This window comes from Salmo salar, chromosome 14, assembly GCF_965601325.2.
Source record: "Salmo salar chromosome 14, fSalSal1, whole genome shotgun sequence".
In the NCBI taxonomy this organism is placed as follows: Eukaryota; Metazoa; Chordata; class Actinopteri; order Salmoniformes; family Salmonidae; genus Salmo; species Salmo salar.
The window spans coordinates 10,298,326-10,317,522 of NC_138304.1; the positions used below are offsets into that span (position 1 = coordinate 10,298,326).

General features: G+C 43.1%; 1 protein-coding gene across 3 annotated transcripts in view; it reads right to left on the reverse strand.

The window, feature by feature from the left end:
* Window positions 1–17,248, reverse strand: part of LOC106568730 (carboxyl-terminal PDZ ligand of neuronal nitric oxide synthase protein) — a 35,367-nt gene extending 18,119 nt beyond the window's left edge. The window contains exons 1-5 of one of the 3 annotated variants that reach the window (XM_045693842.2): window positions 17,176–17,248; window positions 10,355–10,426; window positions 4,614–4,706; window positions 3,641–3,699; window positions 3,380–3,488 (exon numbers count right to left, since the gene is read on the reverse strand). In XM_045693842.2, coding sequence (XP_045549798.1) covers window positions 3,380–3,488; window positions 3,641–3,699; window positions 4,614–4,706; window positions 10,355–10,387 — 294 coding nt within the window. In that variant the 5' untranslated portion in view covers window positions 10,388–10,426; window positions 17,176–17,248. Of the gene's footprint in view, window positions 1–3,379; window positions 3,489–3,640; window positions 3,700–4,187; window positions 4,400–4,613; window positions 4,709–10,354; window positions 10,427–10,893; window positions 11,819–17,175 lie in introns of those variants that run through there. The other 2 variants (XM_014139321.3, XM_082960719.1) reach the window with 2 other exon arrangements.
* Between the last annotated feature and the right edge of the window lie 1,949 nt (window positions 17,249–19,197).

Sequence of the window (19,197 nt, forward strand, 5' to 3'; positions counted from 1 at the left end):
AAATGACTGACCATGAGAAACAAAATTCTCTGGTCTGATGATACCAAGATTGAACTCTTTAGCCTGAATGCCAAGCGTCATGTCTGGAGGAAAGCTGGCACCAGTGAAGCATGGTGGTGGCAGCATTATGCTGTGGGGATGTTTTTCAGCGGCAGGGACTGGGAGACTAATCAGGATCGAGGGAAAGATGAACATAGCAAAGTACAGAGAGATCCTTGAGGAAAACCTGCTCCAGAGCGCTTAGGACCTCAGACTGGGGCGAAGGTTCACCTTCCAACAGGACAACTACCCTAAGAACACAGTCAAGAAAACGCAGGAGTGGCTTTGGGACAAGTCTCTGAATGTCCTTGAGTGGCCCAGTCAGAGTGGCCCATCCAACCTGACAGAGCTTGAGAGGATATGCAGAGAAGAATGGGAGAAAATCCCCAAATACAAGTGTGCCAAGCTTGTAGGGTCATACCCAAGAAGACTCAAGGATGTAATCGCTGCCAAAGGTGCATCGACAATGTACTGAGTAAAGGGTCTGAATACTTATGTAAGTGTGATATTTATGTTTGTTCGTTTTTATACATTTGAAAAAATTGATAAAAACCTGTTTTTGCTTTGTCATGGTATGCTATGTAAAGTATGTACTACTGTTCTAGACTGTCTAACACAATTTTGTTCATTTTCAGTAGATTTTTTTTACTGGCATGGCCACTGCTGAAATTGAACCTAGAACCTTTGTGAAACCAGCATTGTGCTTCAACCAACTGAGCCACATGGATGAGAAGGTAAACACTAAGATTCTGGGGATACTATAAACCCTATACAGTGATCCATGGGAAGCCACATGAAGTCCAGTAAATCAAGCCCAGTATCATCGGTTCTTCACCCTCCCCTCCAATGGCCATAGTTCGATCTGGAAGCCTGAGATAAGAGCTTCAAGGCTGGAATCATCTGAATGGCACGACTACACTACACAGGATTACAGCCTGTGTCTCTGTTCTCTGGTAAGTGAAGATGGTGGGTGGTACAGCTTGAAGATGACATTAAGGACAGAATTAAAAGCCTCTTTCTTCCCACCTCACTCACTGACTGCGTCCTAAATGGCACCCTATTCCTTACGCAGTGCATTACATTTGACCAGGGCCCATAATCCCCAATAGGGAATAGGGTGCCATTTGGGACGCAGACACTCATTAGCATGCTGCTTCACTCAGTCACTGTCTACAGTACATGACTGGTATCCATGGTGAAGTGATAAGAGCCAACCTCATTGGTGGGGTTGCTACCCAGGCTTTTGTTATGCAGAAAATTGTCGCTGTTCCATATGCAGCTATGGGGTAGTCGCGTGCCATTCATTTTCCCAATAATTTTTCTTGCATGCAAGGTTGTGTGAAATTGATATTCATCAGGTGTGTGTACTGTGTATAAAACGTGTATGCACTGTGTTCAACGTGTATGCACAGCGTGTATGTATGTGTTTGTATAGACTAAACTCTCGAAGATCCCTATTGATCCGAGTCCCAAGTAAAATATAATGCATCATGGCACATTCCCTATACCCAGCCCCCTTCCCTCCCTATTCCCTGCCCCTTCCCTAAGCAGCTGCTGCCACGATCTGATACCCTGTAGAAATAAGCGGATTACATATCACTGATCTGGAACCTGTGGATAACTTTAATCTCATACTCAGCACACTCTCATAGAGCTACATCCTTCTTACCCACATAATCATCAAATAGAACATTCAGTTGAAGTAAGAAGTTTACATACACTTAGGTTGGAGTCATTAAAACTCATTTTTCAACCACTCCACAAATTTCTTGTTAACAAACTATAGTTTTGGCAAGTCAGTCAGGACATCTACTTTGTGCATGACACAAGTCATTTTTCCAACGATTATTTATAGACAGATCATTTCACTTATAATTCACTGTATCACAATTCCAGTGGGTCAGAAGTTTACATACACTAAAATGACTGTGCCTTTTAAACAGCTTGGAAAATTCCATAAAATGAAGTCATGGCTTTAGAAGCTTCTGATACGCTAATTGACATCATTTGAGTCAATTGGAGGTGTACCTGCAGATGTATTTCAAGGCCTACCTTCAAACTCAGTGCCTCTTTGCTTGACATCATGGGAAAATCAAAAGAAATCAGCCAAGACCTCAGAAAAAAATTCTGGTTCATCCATGGGAGCAATTTCCAAACGCCTGAAGGTACCACGTTCATCTGTACAAACAATAGTATGCAAGTATAAACACCATGGGACCATGCAGCTGTCATAGCGCTCAGGAAGGAGACGTGTTGTGTCTCCTAGAGATTAACGTACTTTGGTGCGAAAAGTACAAATCAATCCCAGAACAACAGCAAAGGACCTTGTGAAGATGCTGGAGGAAACAGGTACAGAAGTATCTATATCCACAGTAAAACGAGTCCTATATCGACATAACCTGAAAGGCCGCTCAGCAAGGAAGAACCCACTGATCCAAAACCTCCATGAAAAAGCCAGACTACGGTTTGCAACTGCACATGGGGACAAAGATCCTACTTTTGGAGAAATGTCCTCTGGTCTGATTATAAAAAAATATAACTATTTGGCCACAATGACCATTGTTATGTTTGGAAGAAAAAGAGGGAGGCTTGCAAGCCGAATAGAATACCATCCCAACCGTGAAGCATGGGGGTGGCAGCATCATGTTGTGGGGGTGCTTTGCTGCAGGAGGGACTGGTGCACTTCACAAAATAGATGGCATCACGAGGAAAGAAAATGATGTGGATATATTGAAGCAACATCTCAAGACATCAGTCAGGAAGTTAAAGCTTGGTCGCAAATGGGTCTTCCAAATGGACAATGACCCCAAGCATACTTCCAAAGTTGTGGCAAAATGGCTTAAGGACAACAAAGTCAAGGTATTCGAGTGGCTATCACAAAGCCCTGACCTCAATCCTATGGAAAATGTGTGGGCAGAACTGAAAAAGCATGTGCGAGCAAGGAGGCCTACAAACCTGACTCAGTTACACCAGCTCTGTCAGGAGGAATTGGGCCACAATTCACCCAACTTGTGGAAGACTACCCGAAACGTTTGACCCAAGTTAAACAATTTAAAGGCAATGCTACCAAATACTAATTGAGTGTATGTAAACTTCTGACCCACTGGGAATGTGATGAAAGAAATTAAAGCTGAAATAAATAATTCTCTCTACTATTATTCTGACATTTCACATTCTTAAAATAAAGTGGTGATCCTAACTGACCTAAGACAGGGACTTTTTACTCGGATGAAATGTCAGGAATTGTGAAAAACTGAGTTTAAATGTATTTGGCTAAGGTGTATGTAAACTTCAGACTTCAACTGTATACTGTAGAATTATAGGATCTCTAAGGTCTTACCTTCCTCTTGGATTTGAAGACATTACAACGGAACATGTTGCTCTTTCCATCTCTTGCAATGTAACTGAAGATCTTCAAGTCCTGGGCGTCATGTGACACATAGAAAATCCTAAATGGGATGGGGAAATATCTTGATCACGAGAATTTAACTGATTCCAACCTGAACTACTCAATCAAAAATCATCAATGGGTTTGTATGGTCCTACCAAAGAATAGTCTTAAAGAGGGTTATGTTTGAGGGCACTTTGTGCCTGTCTTTACCTGTAGATGGGGTCTTGTGTTATCATGACTGTATTGTCATCCCACGACCACTCTTTCCTCTGGAACACAACCACAGAGCAACAACACTTACGCAATGCTGTAATTCACTTCTATGACTTATGGTCAGTGTTTCACCTATAAGAAATACGTACATATGGAGGTTCTTAAACCTTTTCCATCTGCAGAGACACTCAAGATGAGGGACCTTGCAGCTTCCATGAAGGACAAAGAGCTATGGCATTCAATCATTCATCAAATCACCACATTTCACAACCATAAGCCATTCCGCCTCCATACGCAAAGAAAGCCTGTTTACATTTGACCATAGAACCGTCTTTTCATCACTGATGATTAATTTTCCTTTTGATTTACTGCATCTGGAAAATAACAGTTGCACACTTCACACTGGTGGAAACATTTAGTAAATCTAGCCTTTCAATATGATGGGCTAAGAAATAACATAACAGTTTCAGTTTCTTGTATCATTGACCTTGGTGCAAAATAATAGTTGATGTACAAAAGTACAAATGAAAATGTATCCACTCACTACTGTGAGTGTAGCGAGTGGCTCCTGAGTGGCGCAGCGGTCTAAGGCACTGCATCTCAGAACAAGAGGTGTCACTGCAGTCCCTGGTTTGAATCCAGGCTGCATCACAATCTGGCCGTGATTGGGAGTCCCATAGGGCGGCGCACAATTGGCCCAGCGTCGTCCGGGGTAGGCCGTCATTGTAAATAAGAGTTTGTTCTTAACTGACTTGCCTAGTTAAATAAACATAAATAAAAGGAACTTACTCTGGATAAGTGCATCTGCTAAAATGTTGATGTGAGTTTTCACTATGAGCACAAGACAGTCAAGCTCATACAAATGTAAGAAAAGGCACACATTCTCCAATAGAACAATTCATAATCAAGACCAACATTTTGGTAGCTACTCTGACTTCATCAGGTATTTCATATTTTGAAGGGGACTTACCTTTTTCTTTTTTCGCAAAACCACCCTTACACCATCCGCAGACACGATGATGTTGACTTTCTTCTTCTTGATGTTCTTCAATTTGAATTCATACTGTGGGGGGAAATGTAAATTCCATCGATTTGTACATGACACTGGAATATAAAATGATCCATACAAGCCCACGGCATATAGCCTAGGGGTGACATCATGGACTTTGTGTGTGAATCATGTCATTATAGTTTGCACATAACCACAGAGCAGGGTTGGGGTAAATTCCATTTCAATTCATTCGTATTCAGGAAGTAAACTTAGATTCCAATTCCAATTTTCCTCAACCTTGTCAGAGATACAGTTCCTGTAGAGATGTAAAGGGATGGAAGCATGTGCTTTGAGGCAGGGAGTGAGTACTTAAGTATTTACCATTGTTGTCTCTACAAGACACCATCTGCTGCTGAGAGTAAATCAAAGTTTGGGTCAACACAAAGTTGCCTAAGGTTGAAAGAAAACGGGAAGAGTCAGATTGTAGAGCCTGCAAAGTCTCCAGCAACTAGGTTACCCCTCCCCTCAGAGTGCATTAGACATGAAGGAAGACTCAGCAGCGTGCACCCCTTTTATTCATGCCTTTGAGTAGTTAGAACCGTTCCCGCTGCCTCACTGCAGTCAAAGGGACCAGACATCTAAACGACAAACACTAATCTAAAATAAACATGTTTTTTCCGTAAATGAGGAAATACAACATCAGAAGTCGAATTGATCAAATGAGGACTTTTATCAAAAGCACTTTTCCCCCTCTGATCCTCAACCAAAAGGCTAATCAGGATTCTCTCATGTCAAAGGTTTGAAGATTCTCCATGCTGCTCTTCTTTTCCTGTAAAAATGTAGGATATTCTGCCTGTTCTATTGGCTGACTTTTTACTTCATTTTTAGTATTGGACTATGGACTATTTTATGAAAGGGTGGCTACTTTGAAGAATCTCAAATATAAAATATATTTGGATTTGTTTAACACTTATTTGGTTACTACATGATTCCATATGTGTTATTTCATCGTTTTGATGTATTCACTATTATTCTACAATGTAGAAAATAGTAAAAATAAAGAAAAACCCTTAAATGACTAGGTGTGTCCAAACTATTTACTGGTACTGTATATATTAAGCATACCAGATTGCACAATTTTCTTGTTTTTTATTTATTTACGGATGCCCAGGGGCACATTCCAACACTCAGACATAATTTATAAACGAAGCATGTGTGTTTTGTGAGTCCGTCAAATCAGAGGCAATAGGGATGACCAGGGATGTTCTCTTGTCCTGCTAAGCATTCAAAATGTAATGAGTACTTTTGGGTGTCAGGGAAAATGTATGGAGTAAAAAATACATTATCTTCTTTAGGAATGTAGGGGTGTAAAAGTAGTAAAAAAAATACAGTAAATAGTAAAGTACAGATATCCAAAAAACGACTTAAGTAGTATTTCAAAGTATTTTTACTTTGATCAAGGAGCTGATCGTGGACTTCAGGAAACATGGGCAGGTGCACAGCCCCATTCACTTCGATGGGGCCGCAGTGGAGAGGGTCAATACCTTCAAGTTCCTCGGTGTCCACATCACTGAGGATCATGGTTCTCTCACACCAGCACAGTTGTGAGGAAGGCACGGCAGTGTCTCTTCTCCCTCAGGAGGCTGAAACGATTTGCCATGGCTCCTGACATCCCTAGAACCTTTTACAGCTGCTCCATTGAGAGCATCCTGACTGGTTGTATCACCGCCTGGTATGGCAACTGCACCACCCTCGACAGGAATGCCCTACAGAGGTTGGGGCGGATGGCCCAGCGCATCACTGGGGGTGAGCTCACAGCCATCCAGGATGTACATGCCAGACAGTGTCTGAGAATGGCCAAAGACTGGCCACCCGAGACATGGACTGTTCTCCATGCTCCCATCAGATGGTGGAGACGGTACCGGTGCATCAAGGCTCAGACCAACAGACTCCTAAACAGCTTCTATCCCCTGGCCGTAAGATTGTTAAATACAACCACGACACTGCTGTTCATTGATTGCCATTACCATTAGTATCTATCTATCTATCTATCTATCTATCTATCTATCTATCTATCTATCTATCTATCTATCTATCTATCTATCTATCTATCTATCTATCTATCTATCTATCTATCTATCTATCTATCTATCTATCTATCTATCTATCTATCTATCTATCTATCTATCTATCTATTTATCCTGCTACTGGTCACTATTACTCCTGTTTACATGCATATATTACCACTAGTATATTACCTTAAGTATTTGTATATCCTTGCTACCAGTTACTTTCCAGCCACGTTCACATGTATATCCACCTATCACGTCTACATTGTCACTATAACACCCAAACACTTACACACACACACAATCACCACCAGACACACCCACCCACCCACCACTTATGCTGCTGCCATACTGTTTACTACATACTGTACTTGTTTAAACATACTGTTTCTTATATATATATATATATATATAGAGAGAGATAGAGATTTTTTTTGTTAAACTATTTTGATATTGAGTACTGCACTGTTGGGTAGAGCAGGCAATTTAAGCATTTCACTGTGCTTGTGCATGTGAAAATAAAACATGGAAATTGTCCCTCTCTGGGTGTCATTGAGGAACTGGCCAACCTCTGTGTGACACAGACACATCACTAGATTAAATGTAACATTTGGCTCTCCCAGCTGACTCTGCAGCAGTTAAATCCTCTCTGTAACACTGTAATACTCTGGCCCACTGCAGTATCCGTTAATGCCAGACACCATTGCCATCTCTGTCTCATCTCTCCAGAGGAGTGGACGTCTCTTAAAGAGATGGTTAGGGATATTGGTTTTACGATTTAGAAAGAGGACTCTTCATACAGAGATGGTTAGAAATATTGGTTTTATAAGATTAGAAGAGATGGTTGGTTTAAGGCCTTCCAACACTGTACGTCGGATTCAGTCTTTTACGATTATTCCGTCACACTGTGCGATGTTGTCAAATTAAAATCTTGATATCAACCTGGCTAGATTGTATGATCGCCACATTCTGCGATTGGCTTGCGAGGCTACGTCAGCCGATGTAGGCTACGTCAACTGCAGCGGTCGATTTAATCTGCGCATGTGCCAGCACCCGCAGCACAAACTTCCCAAGTGAGTTCGGAAAAACTGAAAGTATGCATCTTAGAAATAGTTTTCACATATGAACTCCGAATCAAACAGGCTTCCCAAAAGTAACATGGTTTATGTGGTACAATGTTTATTTTGATTGGCGATTTTGTGCATTTGTCAACAAGATTATTAGGGAAATCGTTATTCTTGCAATGCATGCAAATGTTTTTATCGAACTATTTAATTAATATGACGATTCCCAATAATCATTATATTGTGTGCATACTCAGTGCCAACCGTGGTCCCATTGGTCAGTCACCGGCTCGTAACACCAGGAACACTACACTATAAATGCTAAAAAGTTCTGACTGCCATAACTTTGTCCGAGCCTACGACCGCACACAGTGGTACTTAATCTGCAGACCTATACTTTAGCTGTGTTCGAATACTCATACTAACCTCACTAACAGTACTATTTGTGACATTAATTGAGTATGTAGTATGCTTATTGGTCATAATATGGATATAGTTAGTATGCCAAAAGTTCCCGGATGTCATATTAAATTCGCCAAAATACGAAGTATACAAACAGTGGACACTATTTCCGTGCCCATAATGCTATTCTTCAGAAAATGGGCGTGGCTTCACGTTTTCAGATTTGAAGAAAATGGCGGAAAATATGCAGCCGAAGTCCGACGAGAGAGGATACAAATTCATTGCTTTAACTAATTATGATAAATGTTAAAATGTTGAGCAATGTAATAAAGTTATGAGTTTTCAAATAAGTTACGTTGCGTTGGCTGACAATTTATTAGCCACATTATCCTTAAGAACCGCATAGCATTACAGCAGTATGTACCAGTATGTTAGCTACTTACCTAACGCTAGTAGACTACTAATATGTCGAACTTGCCAGGCAGTATATTAACTATATGCTATCTAACTAACTACCAAATGTTTATTGACGTGATTATTCACATCATTCTTAGCTAAGTGGTATAGTCGTTGTGCGTTCTCAACGGACATTGTTAATTCTGGCAATCTACTCCGATTTCAGAGCACTCTTGTCTGAGTGTGCAAGACTGCAGAATAACTGATGAATTTACAAACGCTCAACACCCGTTGAATATGGCTAGTGTCAGTAATCGTCGGCTAAAAAGCGTAATTGTTGCCAGCAGCACAGTTACTGTCACCAATGCTCTGGATAACATAAAAACAGCCTCACCAGCTCTGCTAGGGTGAGTAAAATGGTCAGAGTGAGGTGTTCTCTCATTTGTGTCTGGAAGTAGCTAGCCAACGTTAGCCAGTTATCTTGGGTGCTCGACTGCCGTTGTGAGGTCAGAAGGCTCGGATCAACCCTACTCCTCGGCCAGAGCGTCCAGTGTGCTCTCTGAACGCTCAGAGAGCAAAACACTCTGAATTTACAAACGGACAATCTGACAAAGCTCTGAATTTACGAACGCCCAGAGCGCACTCTGAGTACTATCTGGTACTCCAGATTGAATTTACGAACATACCCGAAAATGTAAAATGTGTAGCTAGTCATTTGTTATGCTAACATGCTAGCAAGAGGTTGCATAGCAAAAGCGAAGCACTAATATGCTCAACTGAAAGGATACAGTTCATTTACAGTATACTAAAATGAACTAATAGTATTTAGTATATACTCATTAAGGGTGCGCTCGGAAATTCCCTCTGGCTATCTACTCCGATTTCAGGCACTCTTTTCTGAGTGTGCAAGAGTGCAGAATAATTGATGGATTTACAAAAGCTCAACACCAGTTGAATATGGCCGGTGTCAGTAAACGTGGCAAAAAACGTAATTAAACTGTTGCCAGCAGCACAGTTACTGTCACCAATGCTCTGGATAACATAAAAATAGCCTAACCAACTCTGCTAGAGCGAGTAAAATGGTCAGAGTGAGGTGTCCTTTCATTTGTGTCTTGAATTAGCTAGCAAGCTAATCAATGTTAGCCATTTAGCTTGGGTGCTTGACTGCCGTTGTGAGATCGGAACGCTCTGATCAACCCTAATTCCTCGGCCAGAGCATCTATTGTGCGCTTTGAACACTCAGAGAGCGAACATTTCTGAATCTGACAACGCTCTGAATTTACGAACGCACCCTAAGTATGTAGTATACAGTATGTTAGAATGGGTATTCGGAACACAGCTTCTGTCACACTGAACGAGCCAAGATGTCCGACAATCATTTATGACCTAAGAATTTGCCCAAGACGTGGACTTTGTCCGCAAAAACGTGGCATAAGACTGCTAAGATCGTAGTCTGTGGGGGCCTTTAGACTGTTATTATAGTCTATTAGCCTTAGAATAGTATGATTGACTAGCAATATTTGATAAGAGGCAATGTCATTCTGTTTGATATGCAGATACCATACCAATGTGTGAGAGTAGAATATTAGTCTCTTTAAAATATATTTGCATGCAAACACGTGCACGTACATGCCCACACACACACACACACACACACACACACACATACAGTCCAAGTTTTGAAGGGCATTGCAATATTCGTAATATATAGTGAAAGTGTCATTTCTGGAAGGGAGAGAAATGCATTTAATATTATGGCTCACAGATTGTATTGTTGAAAGTGTCTTACCCTTATCCTTCTCATTGCAGCCACTATCTCCATTCGGCTATTTGGACGACCGACTTCCAGACTGCCAATGTACTATAATATTTACAAAGTTATGAGACGTCATTAGTAATTCAAGTAGCCTATTCATATCTTCAACTCTTACTCTGATCTCAACTGCTTCTTGTCAAAAGGAGTTCACTATACATTCTGAATAAATTGTTAAGGTACTGTAAATGGATTTGAATAGCAAACAAGTTGGTATATAGCTTAATAAAATGAATTAATAGATGTCAAAAGCGCACTGTAACTTATAACCGAATACAGTGCATTTAGAATTCAATTAACAAGCACAGCGTAATATTAGCGTGCGATTAAAATAAAACATGCAAATATATCCTCATTACATTGTACTGTCATAACATTTTGGAAGAATGTTATTTTAGATATCAATTCATTATTTACTAAGCGCGACGCCGAGTCACTCCTGTTATCCTTAACTACATTGTTGCCCCACATTGATAAGCGGTTACTGTTGTTTATAGCCTACTAGGTAACCTTACCTTTGCCTCAAAGCAGACCCCATGCTGAAATGCCGCCTCGTTGTGCATGGGGATCCTCAAGTCCTGTGCATCATCCACTAAATTATACTTGGTTATCCCTGGCATCGCCCTTCCGATACACGACTAGTCCGACACTAGTTTTATGCCAACGCTATTAGAAGACTGTAAATACGCGCATCTCGCTCAACACTCACGAAGGTCTTTGATTGGTTAGTCGCCTATGGAATGGAACCACTATGTTAACACGATATGCGTATAGCGGTCCAATTTTATACAGTCCGAGATAGAATATCTGCCGCTCTAGTGCTGTTTTGGATGACGCACAATTCTCAAGGGCCGGATTCGATTATGCTGAGCCGCCGGGCACCGGTCTATGGCCCATGAAGGAAACGGGCAAAAGCGTCGAGGGAGGAGTGTACATCTCAAATTGAACCGTAATCTGCGCCAGTGTAACGCAGCATGGTGCATCGTCCAGAAACATACATCTATTTTCCATTAAATGTATGTTTGAATTGTCAAACTAGTTTTCATTGGGAAGGCAGATAATGGGATTTTATCAAAAGCAAATCACATTGACGTGAAAACTCAGAATCCTACTCATTACCACGTCACTTTTGTTTTGAGGCGACTTTGCCGTGTGCTTTGAACTGGGCACCTGGCTCACGCCGGGGGAGGCAGCCCGGTTCTAAAACGAATGCAATCAAATTTCACCCGGTGCAAAACATGCCTACCCGGGGTCTCGGGACAGATTAATCGAATCCCCTCGAGGCAAGGTTGTCCGTTTTTCCTGTCTTGGCCATAAATAAAAACAACAGGTTTACAGCAGTTTATGCGCGTGCCAAATCAAATCCATTTTTATTTGTCACATGCGACTGGTGTATACTTTACCGTGAAACGCTTGCTTACGAGCCTTTCCCAAGAATGCGGAGTTTAAAAATAATAATGAAAAAAAAAAAAGATTAACAAGAGGAAAAAAATAATAAGAATGGAGCTACAGTGAGTACTGTACCAGCACCAGATCAATGTGCTGTGGTATTTGAGGTAGATAATGTACCAGTCAGAAGTTTGGACACACCCACTCATCCTTGGGTTTTTCTTTATTTTTACTATTTTCTACATTGTAGAATAATAGTGAAGACATCAAAAATATGAAATAATACACATGGAAAAATGTAACCAAAAAAATATATTTTATATTTGAGATTCTTCAAAATAGCCATCCTTTGCCTTGATGACAACTTGGCACACTCTTGGCATTCTCTCAACCAGCTTCAAGAGGAATGCTTTTCCAACTGTCTTGAAGGAGTTCCCACATATGCTGAGCACTTGTTGGCTGCTTTTCCTTCACTCTGCAGTCCAACTCATCCCAAACCATCTCAGTTGGGTTGAGGTCAGGTGATTGTGGAGACCAGGTCAGTTAATGCAGCACTCCATCACTGTCCTTCTTGGTAAAATAGCCCTTACACAGCCTGGAGGTGGGTTTTGGGTCACTGTCCTGTTGAAAAACAATGATAGTCCCACAAAGTGCAAACCAGATGGGATGGTGTATCACTGCAGAATGGTGTGGTAGCCATGCTGGTTAAGTGTGCCTTGAATTCAAAATATTTCACAGACAGTGTCACAAGCAAAGCACCCCCACACCATCACATCTCGTCCTCCATGCTTCACGATGGGAACCACACAATGCGAGATCATCCGTTCACCTGTTAGCTACTTAGTTGTCTTTGTCATAGCTTGATAATTGTGTAGTTTAGTAATTACCGAGGTTAGCTAGCCAGCCATCGAGGTTAACTAGCCAGCTATTTCCGTCCCCCGCGACGCCATTTTCCTAACCCAGCCAACTATTACCGACGAGCAGCATTGTAGAAACTAAATACATTACAAGGAACGTCTTGATTAGTGTTATGTTAGCTAGCTAGCTACAAAGTTGCTTTGTATCATGACAAGGTGTAGTACTGAAACTATCGAGGTTACCTAGCCAGCTACACGTTCAAAGTCAACAACGCAGCCACTGCTAGCTAGCCTACTCCACCAGCCAGCAGTACTGTACCATTTTCGTCATTTTAGTCAATAAGATTTTTGCAACGTAAGCTTAACTTTCTGAACATTCGAGACATGTAGTCCACTTGTCATTCCAATCTCCTTTGCATTAGCGTAGCCTCTTCTGTAGCTTGTCTACTATGTGTCTGTCTATCCCTGTTCTCTACCCTCTGCACAGGCCATACAAACGCTCCACACCGCGTGGCCGCTGTCACTCTAACCTGGTGGTCCCAGTGCGCACGACCCACGTGGAGTTCCAGGTCTCCGGCAGCCTCTGGAACTGCCGGTCTGCGGCCAACAAGGCTGAGTTCATCTCAGCCTATGCTACCCTCCAGTCCCTAGACTTCCTGGTGCTGACGGAAACATGGATTACCACAGATAACACTGCTACTCCTACTGCTCTCTCCTCGTCTGCCTACGTGTTCTCGCATACCCCTAGAGCATCGAGCCAGCGGGGTGGTGGCACTGGAATCCTCATCTCTCCCAAGTGGACATTCTCTCTTTCTCCCCTGACCCATCTGTCTATCTCCTCATTTGAATTCCATGCTGTCACAGTTACCAGTCCTTTCAAGCTTAACATCCTTATCATTTATCGCCCTCCAGGTTCCCTTGGAGAGCTCATCAATGAGCTTGACGCCTTGATAAGTTCCTTTCATGAGGATGGCTCACCTCTCACAGTTCTGGGTGACTTTAACCTCCCCACGTCTACCTTTGACTCATTCCTCTCTGCCTCCTTCTTTCCACTCCTCTCCTCCTTTGACCTCACCCTCTCACCTTCCCCCCCTACTCACAAGGCAGGCAATACGCTTGACCTCATCTTTACTAGATGCTGTTCTTCCACTAATCTCATTGCAACTCCCCTCCAAGTCTCCGACCACTACCTTGTATCCTTTTCCCTCTCGCTCTCATCCAACACTTCTCACTCTGCCCCTACTCGGATGGTATTGCGCCGTCCCAACCTTCGCTCTCTCTCTCCCGCTACTCTCTCCTCTTCCATCCTATCATCTCTTCACTCTGCTCAAACCTTCTCCAACCTATCTCCTGATTCTGCCTCCTCAACCCTCCTCTCCTCCCTCTCTGCATCCTTTGATTTCCTCTGTCCCCTATCCTCCAGGCCGGCTCGGTCCTCCCCTCCTGCTCCGTGGCTCGATGACTCACTGCGAGCTCACAGAACAGGGCTCCGGGCAGCCGAGCGGAAATGGAGGAAAACTCGCCTCCCTGCGGACCTGGCATCCTTTCACTCCCTCCTCTCTACATTTTCCTCTTCTGTCTCTGCTGCTAAAGCCACGTTCTACCACTCTAAACTCCAAGCATCTGCCTCTAACCCTAGGAAGCTCTTTGCTACCTTCTCCTCCCTCCTGAATCCTCCTCCCCCTCCCCCCCCCTCCTCCCTCTCTGCGGATGACTTCGTCAACCATTTTGAAAAGAAGGTTGACGACATCCGATCCTCGTTTGCTAAGTCAAACGACACCGCTGGTCCTGCTCACACTGCCCTACACTGTGCTTTGACCGCTTTCTCCACTCTCTCTCCTGATGAAATCTCGCGTCTTGTGACGGCCGGCCGCCCAACAACCTGCCCACTTGACCCTATCCCCTCCTCTCTTCTCCAGACCATTTCCGGAGACCTTCTCCCCTACCTCACCTCGCTCATCAACTCATCCTTGACCGCTGGCTACGTCCCTTCCGTCTTCAAGAGAGCGAGAGTTGCACCCCTTCTGAAAAAACCTACACTCGATCCCTCCGATGTCAACAACTACAGACCAGTATCCCTTCTTTCCTTTCTCTCCAAAACTCTTGAACGTGCCGTCCTTGGCCAGCTCTCTTGCTATCTCTCTCAGAATTACCTTCTTGATCCTAATCAGTCAGGTTTCAAGACTGGGCATTCAACTGAGACTGCTCTTTTCTGTGTCACGGAGGCTCTCCGCACTGCTAAAGCTAACTCTCTCTCCTCTGCTCTCATCCTTCTAGACCTATCTGCTGCCTTTGATACTGTGAACCATCAGATCCTCCTCTCCACCCTCTCCGAGCTGGGCGTCTCCGGCGCGGCCCACGCTTGGATTGCGTCCTACCTGACAGGTCGCTCCTACCAGGTGGCGTGGCGAGAATCTGTCTCCGCACCACGTGCTCTCACCACTGGTGTCCCCCAGGGCTCTGTTCTAGGCCCTCTCCTATTCTCGCTATACACCAAGTCACTTGGCTCTGTCATATCCTCACATGGTCTCTCATATCATTGCTATGCAGATGACACACAATTAATCTTCTCCTTTCCCCCTTCTGACAACCAGGTGGCGAATCGCATCTCTGCATGTCTGGCAGACATATCAGTGTGGATGACGGATCACCACCTCAAGCTGAACCTCGGCAAGACGGAGCTGCTCTTCCTCCCGGGGAAGGACTGCCCGTTCCATGATCTCGCCATCACGGTTGACAACTCCCTTGTGTCCTCCTCCCAGAGGGCTAAGAGCCTCAGCGTGACCCTGGACAACACCCTGTCGTTCTCCACTAACATCAAGGCGGTGACCCGATCCTGTAGGTTCATGCTCTACAACATTCGCAGAGTACGACCCTGCCTCACACAGGAAGCGGCGCAGGTCCTAATCCAGGCACTTGTCATCTCCCGTCTGGATTACTGCAACTCGTTGTTGGCTGGGCTCCCTGCCTGTGCCATTAAACCCCTACAACTCATCCAGAACGCCGCAGCCCGTCTGGTGTTCAACCTTCCCAAGTTCTCTCACGTCACCCCGCTCCTCCGCTCTCTCCACTGGCTTCCAGTCGAAGCTCGCATCCGCTACAAGACCATGGTGCTTGCCTACGGAGCTGTGAGGGGAACGGCACCTCCGTACCTTCAGGCTCTGATCAGGCCCTACACCCAAACAAGGGCACTGCGTTCATCCACCTCTGACCTGCTCGCCTCCCTACCTCTGAGGAAGCACAGTTCCCGCTCAGCCCAGTCAAAACTGTTCGCTGCTCTGGCACCCCAATGGTGGAACAAGCTCCCTCACGACGCCAGGACAGCGGAGTCAATCACCACCTTCCGGAGACACCTGAAACCCCACCTCTTTAAGGAATACCTGGGATAGGATAAAGTAATTCTTCTAACCCCCCCCCTTAAAAGATTTAGATGCACTATTGTAAAGTGGTTGTTCCACTGGATATTATAAGGTGAATGCACCAATTTGTAAGTCGCTCTGGATAAGAGCGTCTGCTAAATGACTTAAATGTAAATGTACTCTGCGTCTCACAAAGACACGGCGTTTGGAACCAAAAATCTCAAATTTGGACTCATCAGACCAAAGGACAGATTTCCACCAGTCTAATGTCCATTGCTTGTGTTTCTTGGCCCAAGCAAGTCTCTTCTTATTGGTGTAATTTTGTAGTGGTTTCTTCCTTTGCAGCAATTCGACCATGAAGGCCCGATTCACCCAGTCTCCTCTGAACATTTGATGTTGAGATGTGTCTGTTACTTGAACTCCGAAGCATTTATTTGGGCTGCATTCTGAGGTGAAGTTAACTCTAATGAATTTATCCTCTGTAACTCTGTGTCTTCCTTTCCTGTGGCGGTCCTCATGTGAGCCAGTTTCATGATAGCGCTTGATGGTTTTTGTGACTGCACATGAAGAAACATTCAAAGTTCTTGAAATGTTCCAGATTGACTGACCTTCATGTCTTAAAGTAATGATGGACTTTCCTTTTGCTTTGCTTATTTGAGCTGTTCTTGCCATAATATGGACGTGGTCTTTTACCGAATAGGGTTATCTTCTGTATACCACACATATCTTGTCACAATACAACTGATTGGTTCAAACGCATTAAGAAGGAAAGAAATTCCACAAATTAACTTTTAACAAGGCACACCTGTTAATTGAAAGAAATTCCAGGTGACTACCTCATGAAGCTGATTTAGAAAATGCCAAGAGTGTAAAAAGCTTTCATCAAGGCAAAGGGTGGCTACTTTGAAGAATCTCAAGTATTAAATATATTTTGATTTGTTTAACACTTTTTTGGTTACTACATGATTCCATATATGTTATTTCATAGTTTTTAAGTCTTCACTATCATTCGAAAATGTAGAAAATGGTAAAAAAAAATTGAGTATGTGTGTCCAAACCTTTGACTGGTACTGTGTGTATATGAAGGCAGGGTAAAGTGACTAGGCATCAGGATAGAAAATAATAACAGTGCTTTGAGAGACTAGTCACCTCCACCTTACCTGTCACCCTAGACCCACTTCAATTTGCTTACCGCCCCAATAGGTCCACAGACGTTGCAATCGCCATCACACTGCACACTGCCCTATCCCATCTGGACAAGAGGAATACATATGCAAGAATGCTGTTCATTGACTCTAGCTGTTCAGAATATCAGCAGCAAATGAGTGTCAGCAGCAATTTTTTCTGCAATTCTACACATTTTGCCATGGGGCAAAGAGAAAAACTGTGCTGTTTTACAGCTAATTTCCTGCAATTCTACCCATTTTGCCATTGGGTGGAGAGACAATTTTGCCATTTTAAAGCAAATTTTGTGCAATTCTATACATTTTGTAATGACTTATGCCATGTAAATATGATATCTGAGTCAGAATGACCAACAACATGCTCGGTCGGTATTCGTCCATGATTACAACAAGTTTAGATACAGTGCATTCGTAAAATATTCCGACCCCCTGAATTTTTTCCACATTGTTACGTTAGAGCCTTATTTTAAAATTGACTAAATTACTTTTTTTCCTCATCAATCTACACACAATACCCCACAATAACAAAGCAATACTTTTTTTTTTTTGCATATGTATTAAAAATAAAAACAGAAATACCTTATTTACATAAGTATTCAGAACCTTTACTATGAGACTTGAAATTGAGCTCAGGTGCATCCTGCTTCCATTGATCATCCTTGAGATTTTTCTACAACTTGATTGGAGTCCACCTGTGGTAAATTCAATTGATTGGACATGATTTGGAATGGCACACACCTGTCTGTCTATATAAGGTCCCACAGTTGACAGTGCATGTCAAAGCAAAATCCCAGCCATGAAGTCAAAGGAATTGTCTGTAGAGCTCCGAGAAAGGATTGTGGCGAGGCACAGATCTGGGGAAGGTTACCAAAATATTTCTGCAGCATTGAAGGTCCCCAAGACCACAGTGGCCCCCATCATTCTTAAATGGAAGAATTTTCGAACCACCAAGACTCTTCCTAGAGCTGGCCGCCCAGTCAAACAGCAATCGGGGGAGAAGGGCCTTGGTAAGGGAGCTGACCAAGAACCCGATGGTCACTCTGATAGAGCTCCAGAGTTCCTCTGTGGAGATGGGAGAACCTTCTCGAACAGGCCAAAGCAATTCCAGAACATGGGGGCCTGATTGGTGTCACACTTTCCCCCCATCCCTAGCAAACACACCTGATTTAAACTAATTGCATTTTTAACTGAAGATCATGATTAGTTGATTATTGGAGTCAGGTGTGTTAGCTGGGGCTGGGGCAAAAGTGTGACACCAATCAGTTCGCCGAGGACTGGAGTTGCCCAGGCCTGTTCTAGGAGGACAACCATCTCTGCAGCACTCCCCCAATCAGGTCTTTAAACCTGTTTTGCTTCGTCATTATGAGGTATTATGTGTAGATTGATGAGGGGAAAGAAAGTTGATTTAATTTTATAATAAGGCTGTAATGTAACAAAATGTGGAAAAAGTCACGGGGTCTGAATACTTTCCGAATGCACTGTAGCTGGCTAGACTAACGACCAATCAAAAGGTGTTAGCTGACATGGCTAATTGAGTGACTGTCAGTGACTGACATAACAAGCAAAAAACTGCTGATGCACAACCAAATTTCGAAGTTGCACCTGGTTTATTCTACTATTCTTTCCTCTTAATGGTAAGTTGCAACCACGACTGTTGCTTATGCCTGGAACCGGCCCTGTGTATATATACACTGAGTATACCAAACATTGAATCAGTCAATGCAGTTTGCTGTTCCCAAAACTAGAATCTGTTATGAACAGAGTGTAGAATTTACCCTTTGCTAAAGTTGAAAACAATTGCGTTGTTTAGAAGGAGTGCAAGGGCTGATTGAGTTATTGCACAAGCGCACTTCACAGGGTCGTCACTAGTTACCACAGATACAAAGTTATAATGATAAACCCTGCCTATTTTTCCAATTAATTTTCTTAAAATGTGATTTTAAACGTAATCTTATCCTTAACCACACTGCTAACCTTATGCCTAACCCTAACCTTAAATGAAGACCAAAAAGCACATTTCTGTTTTCATG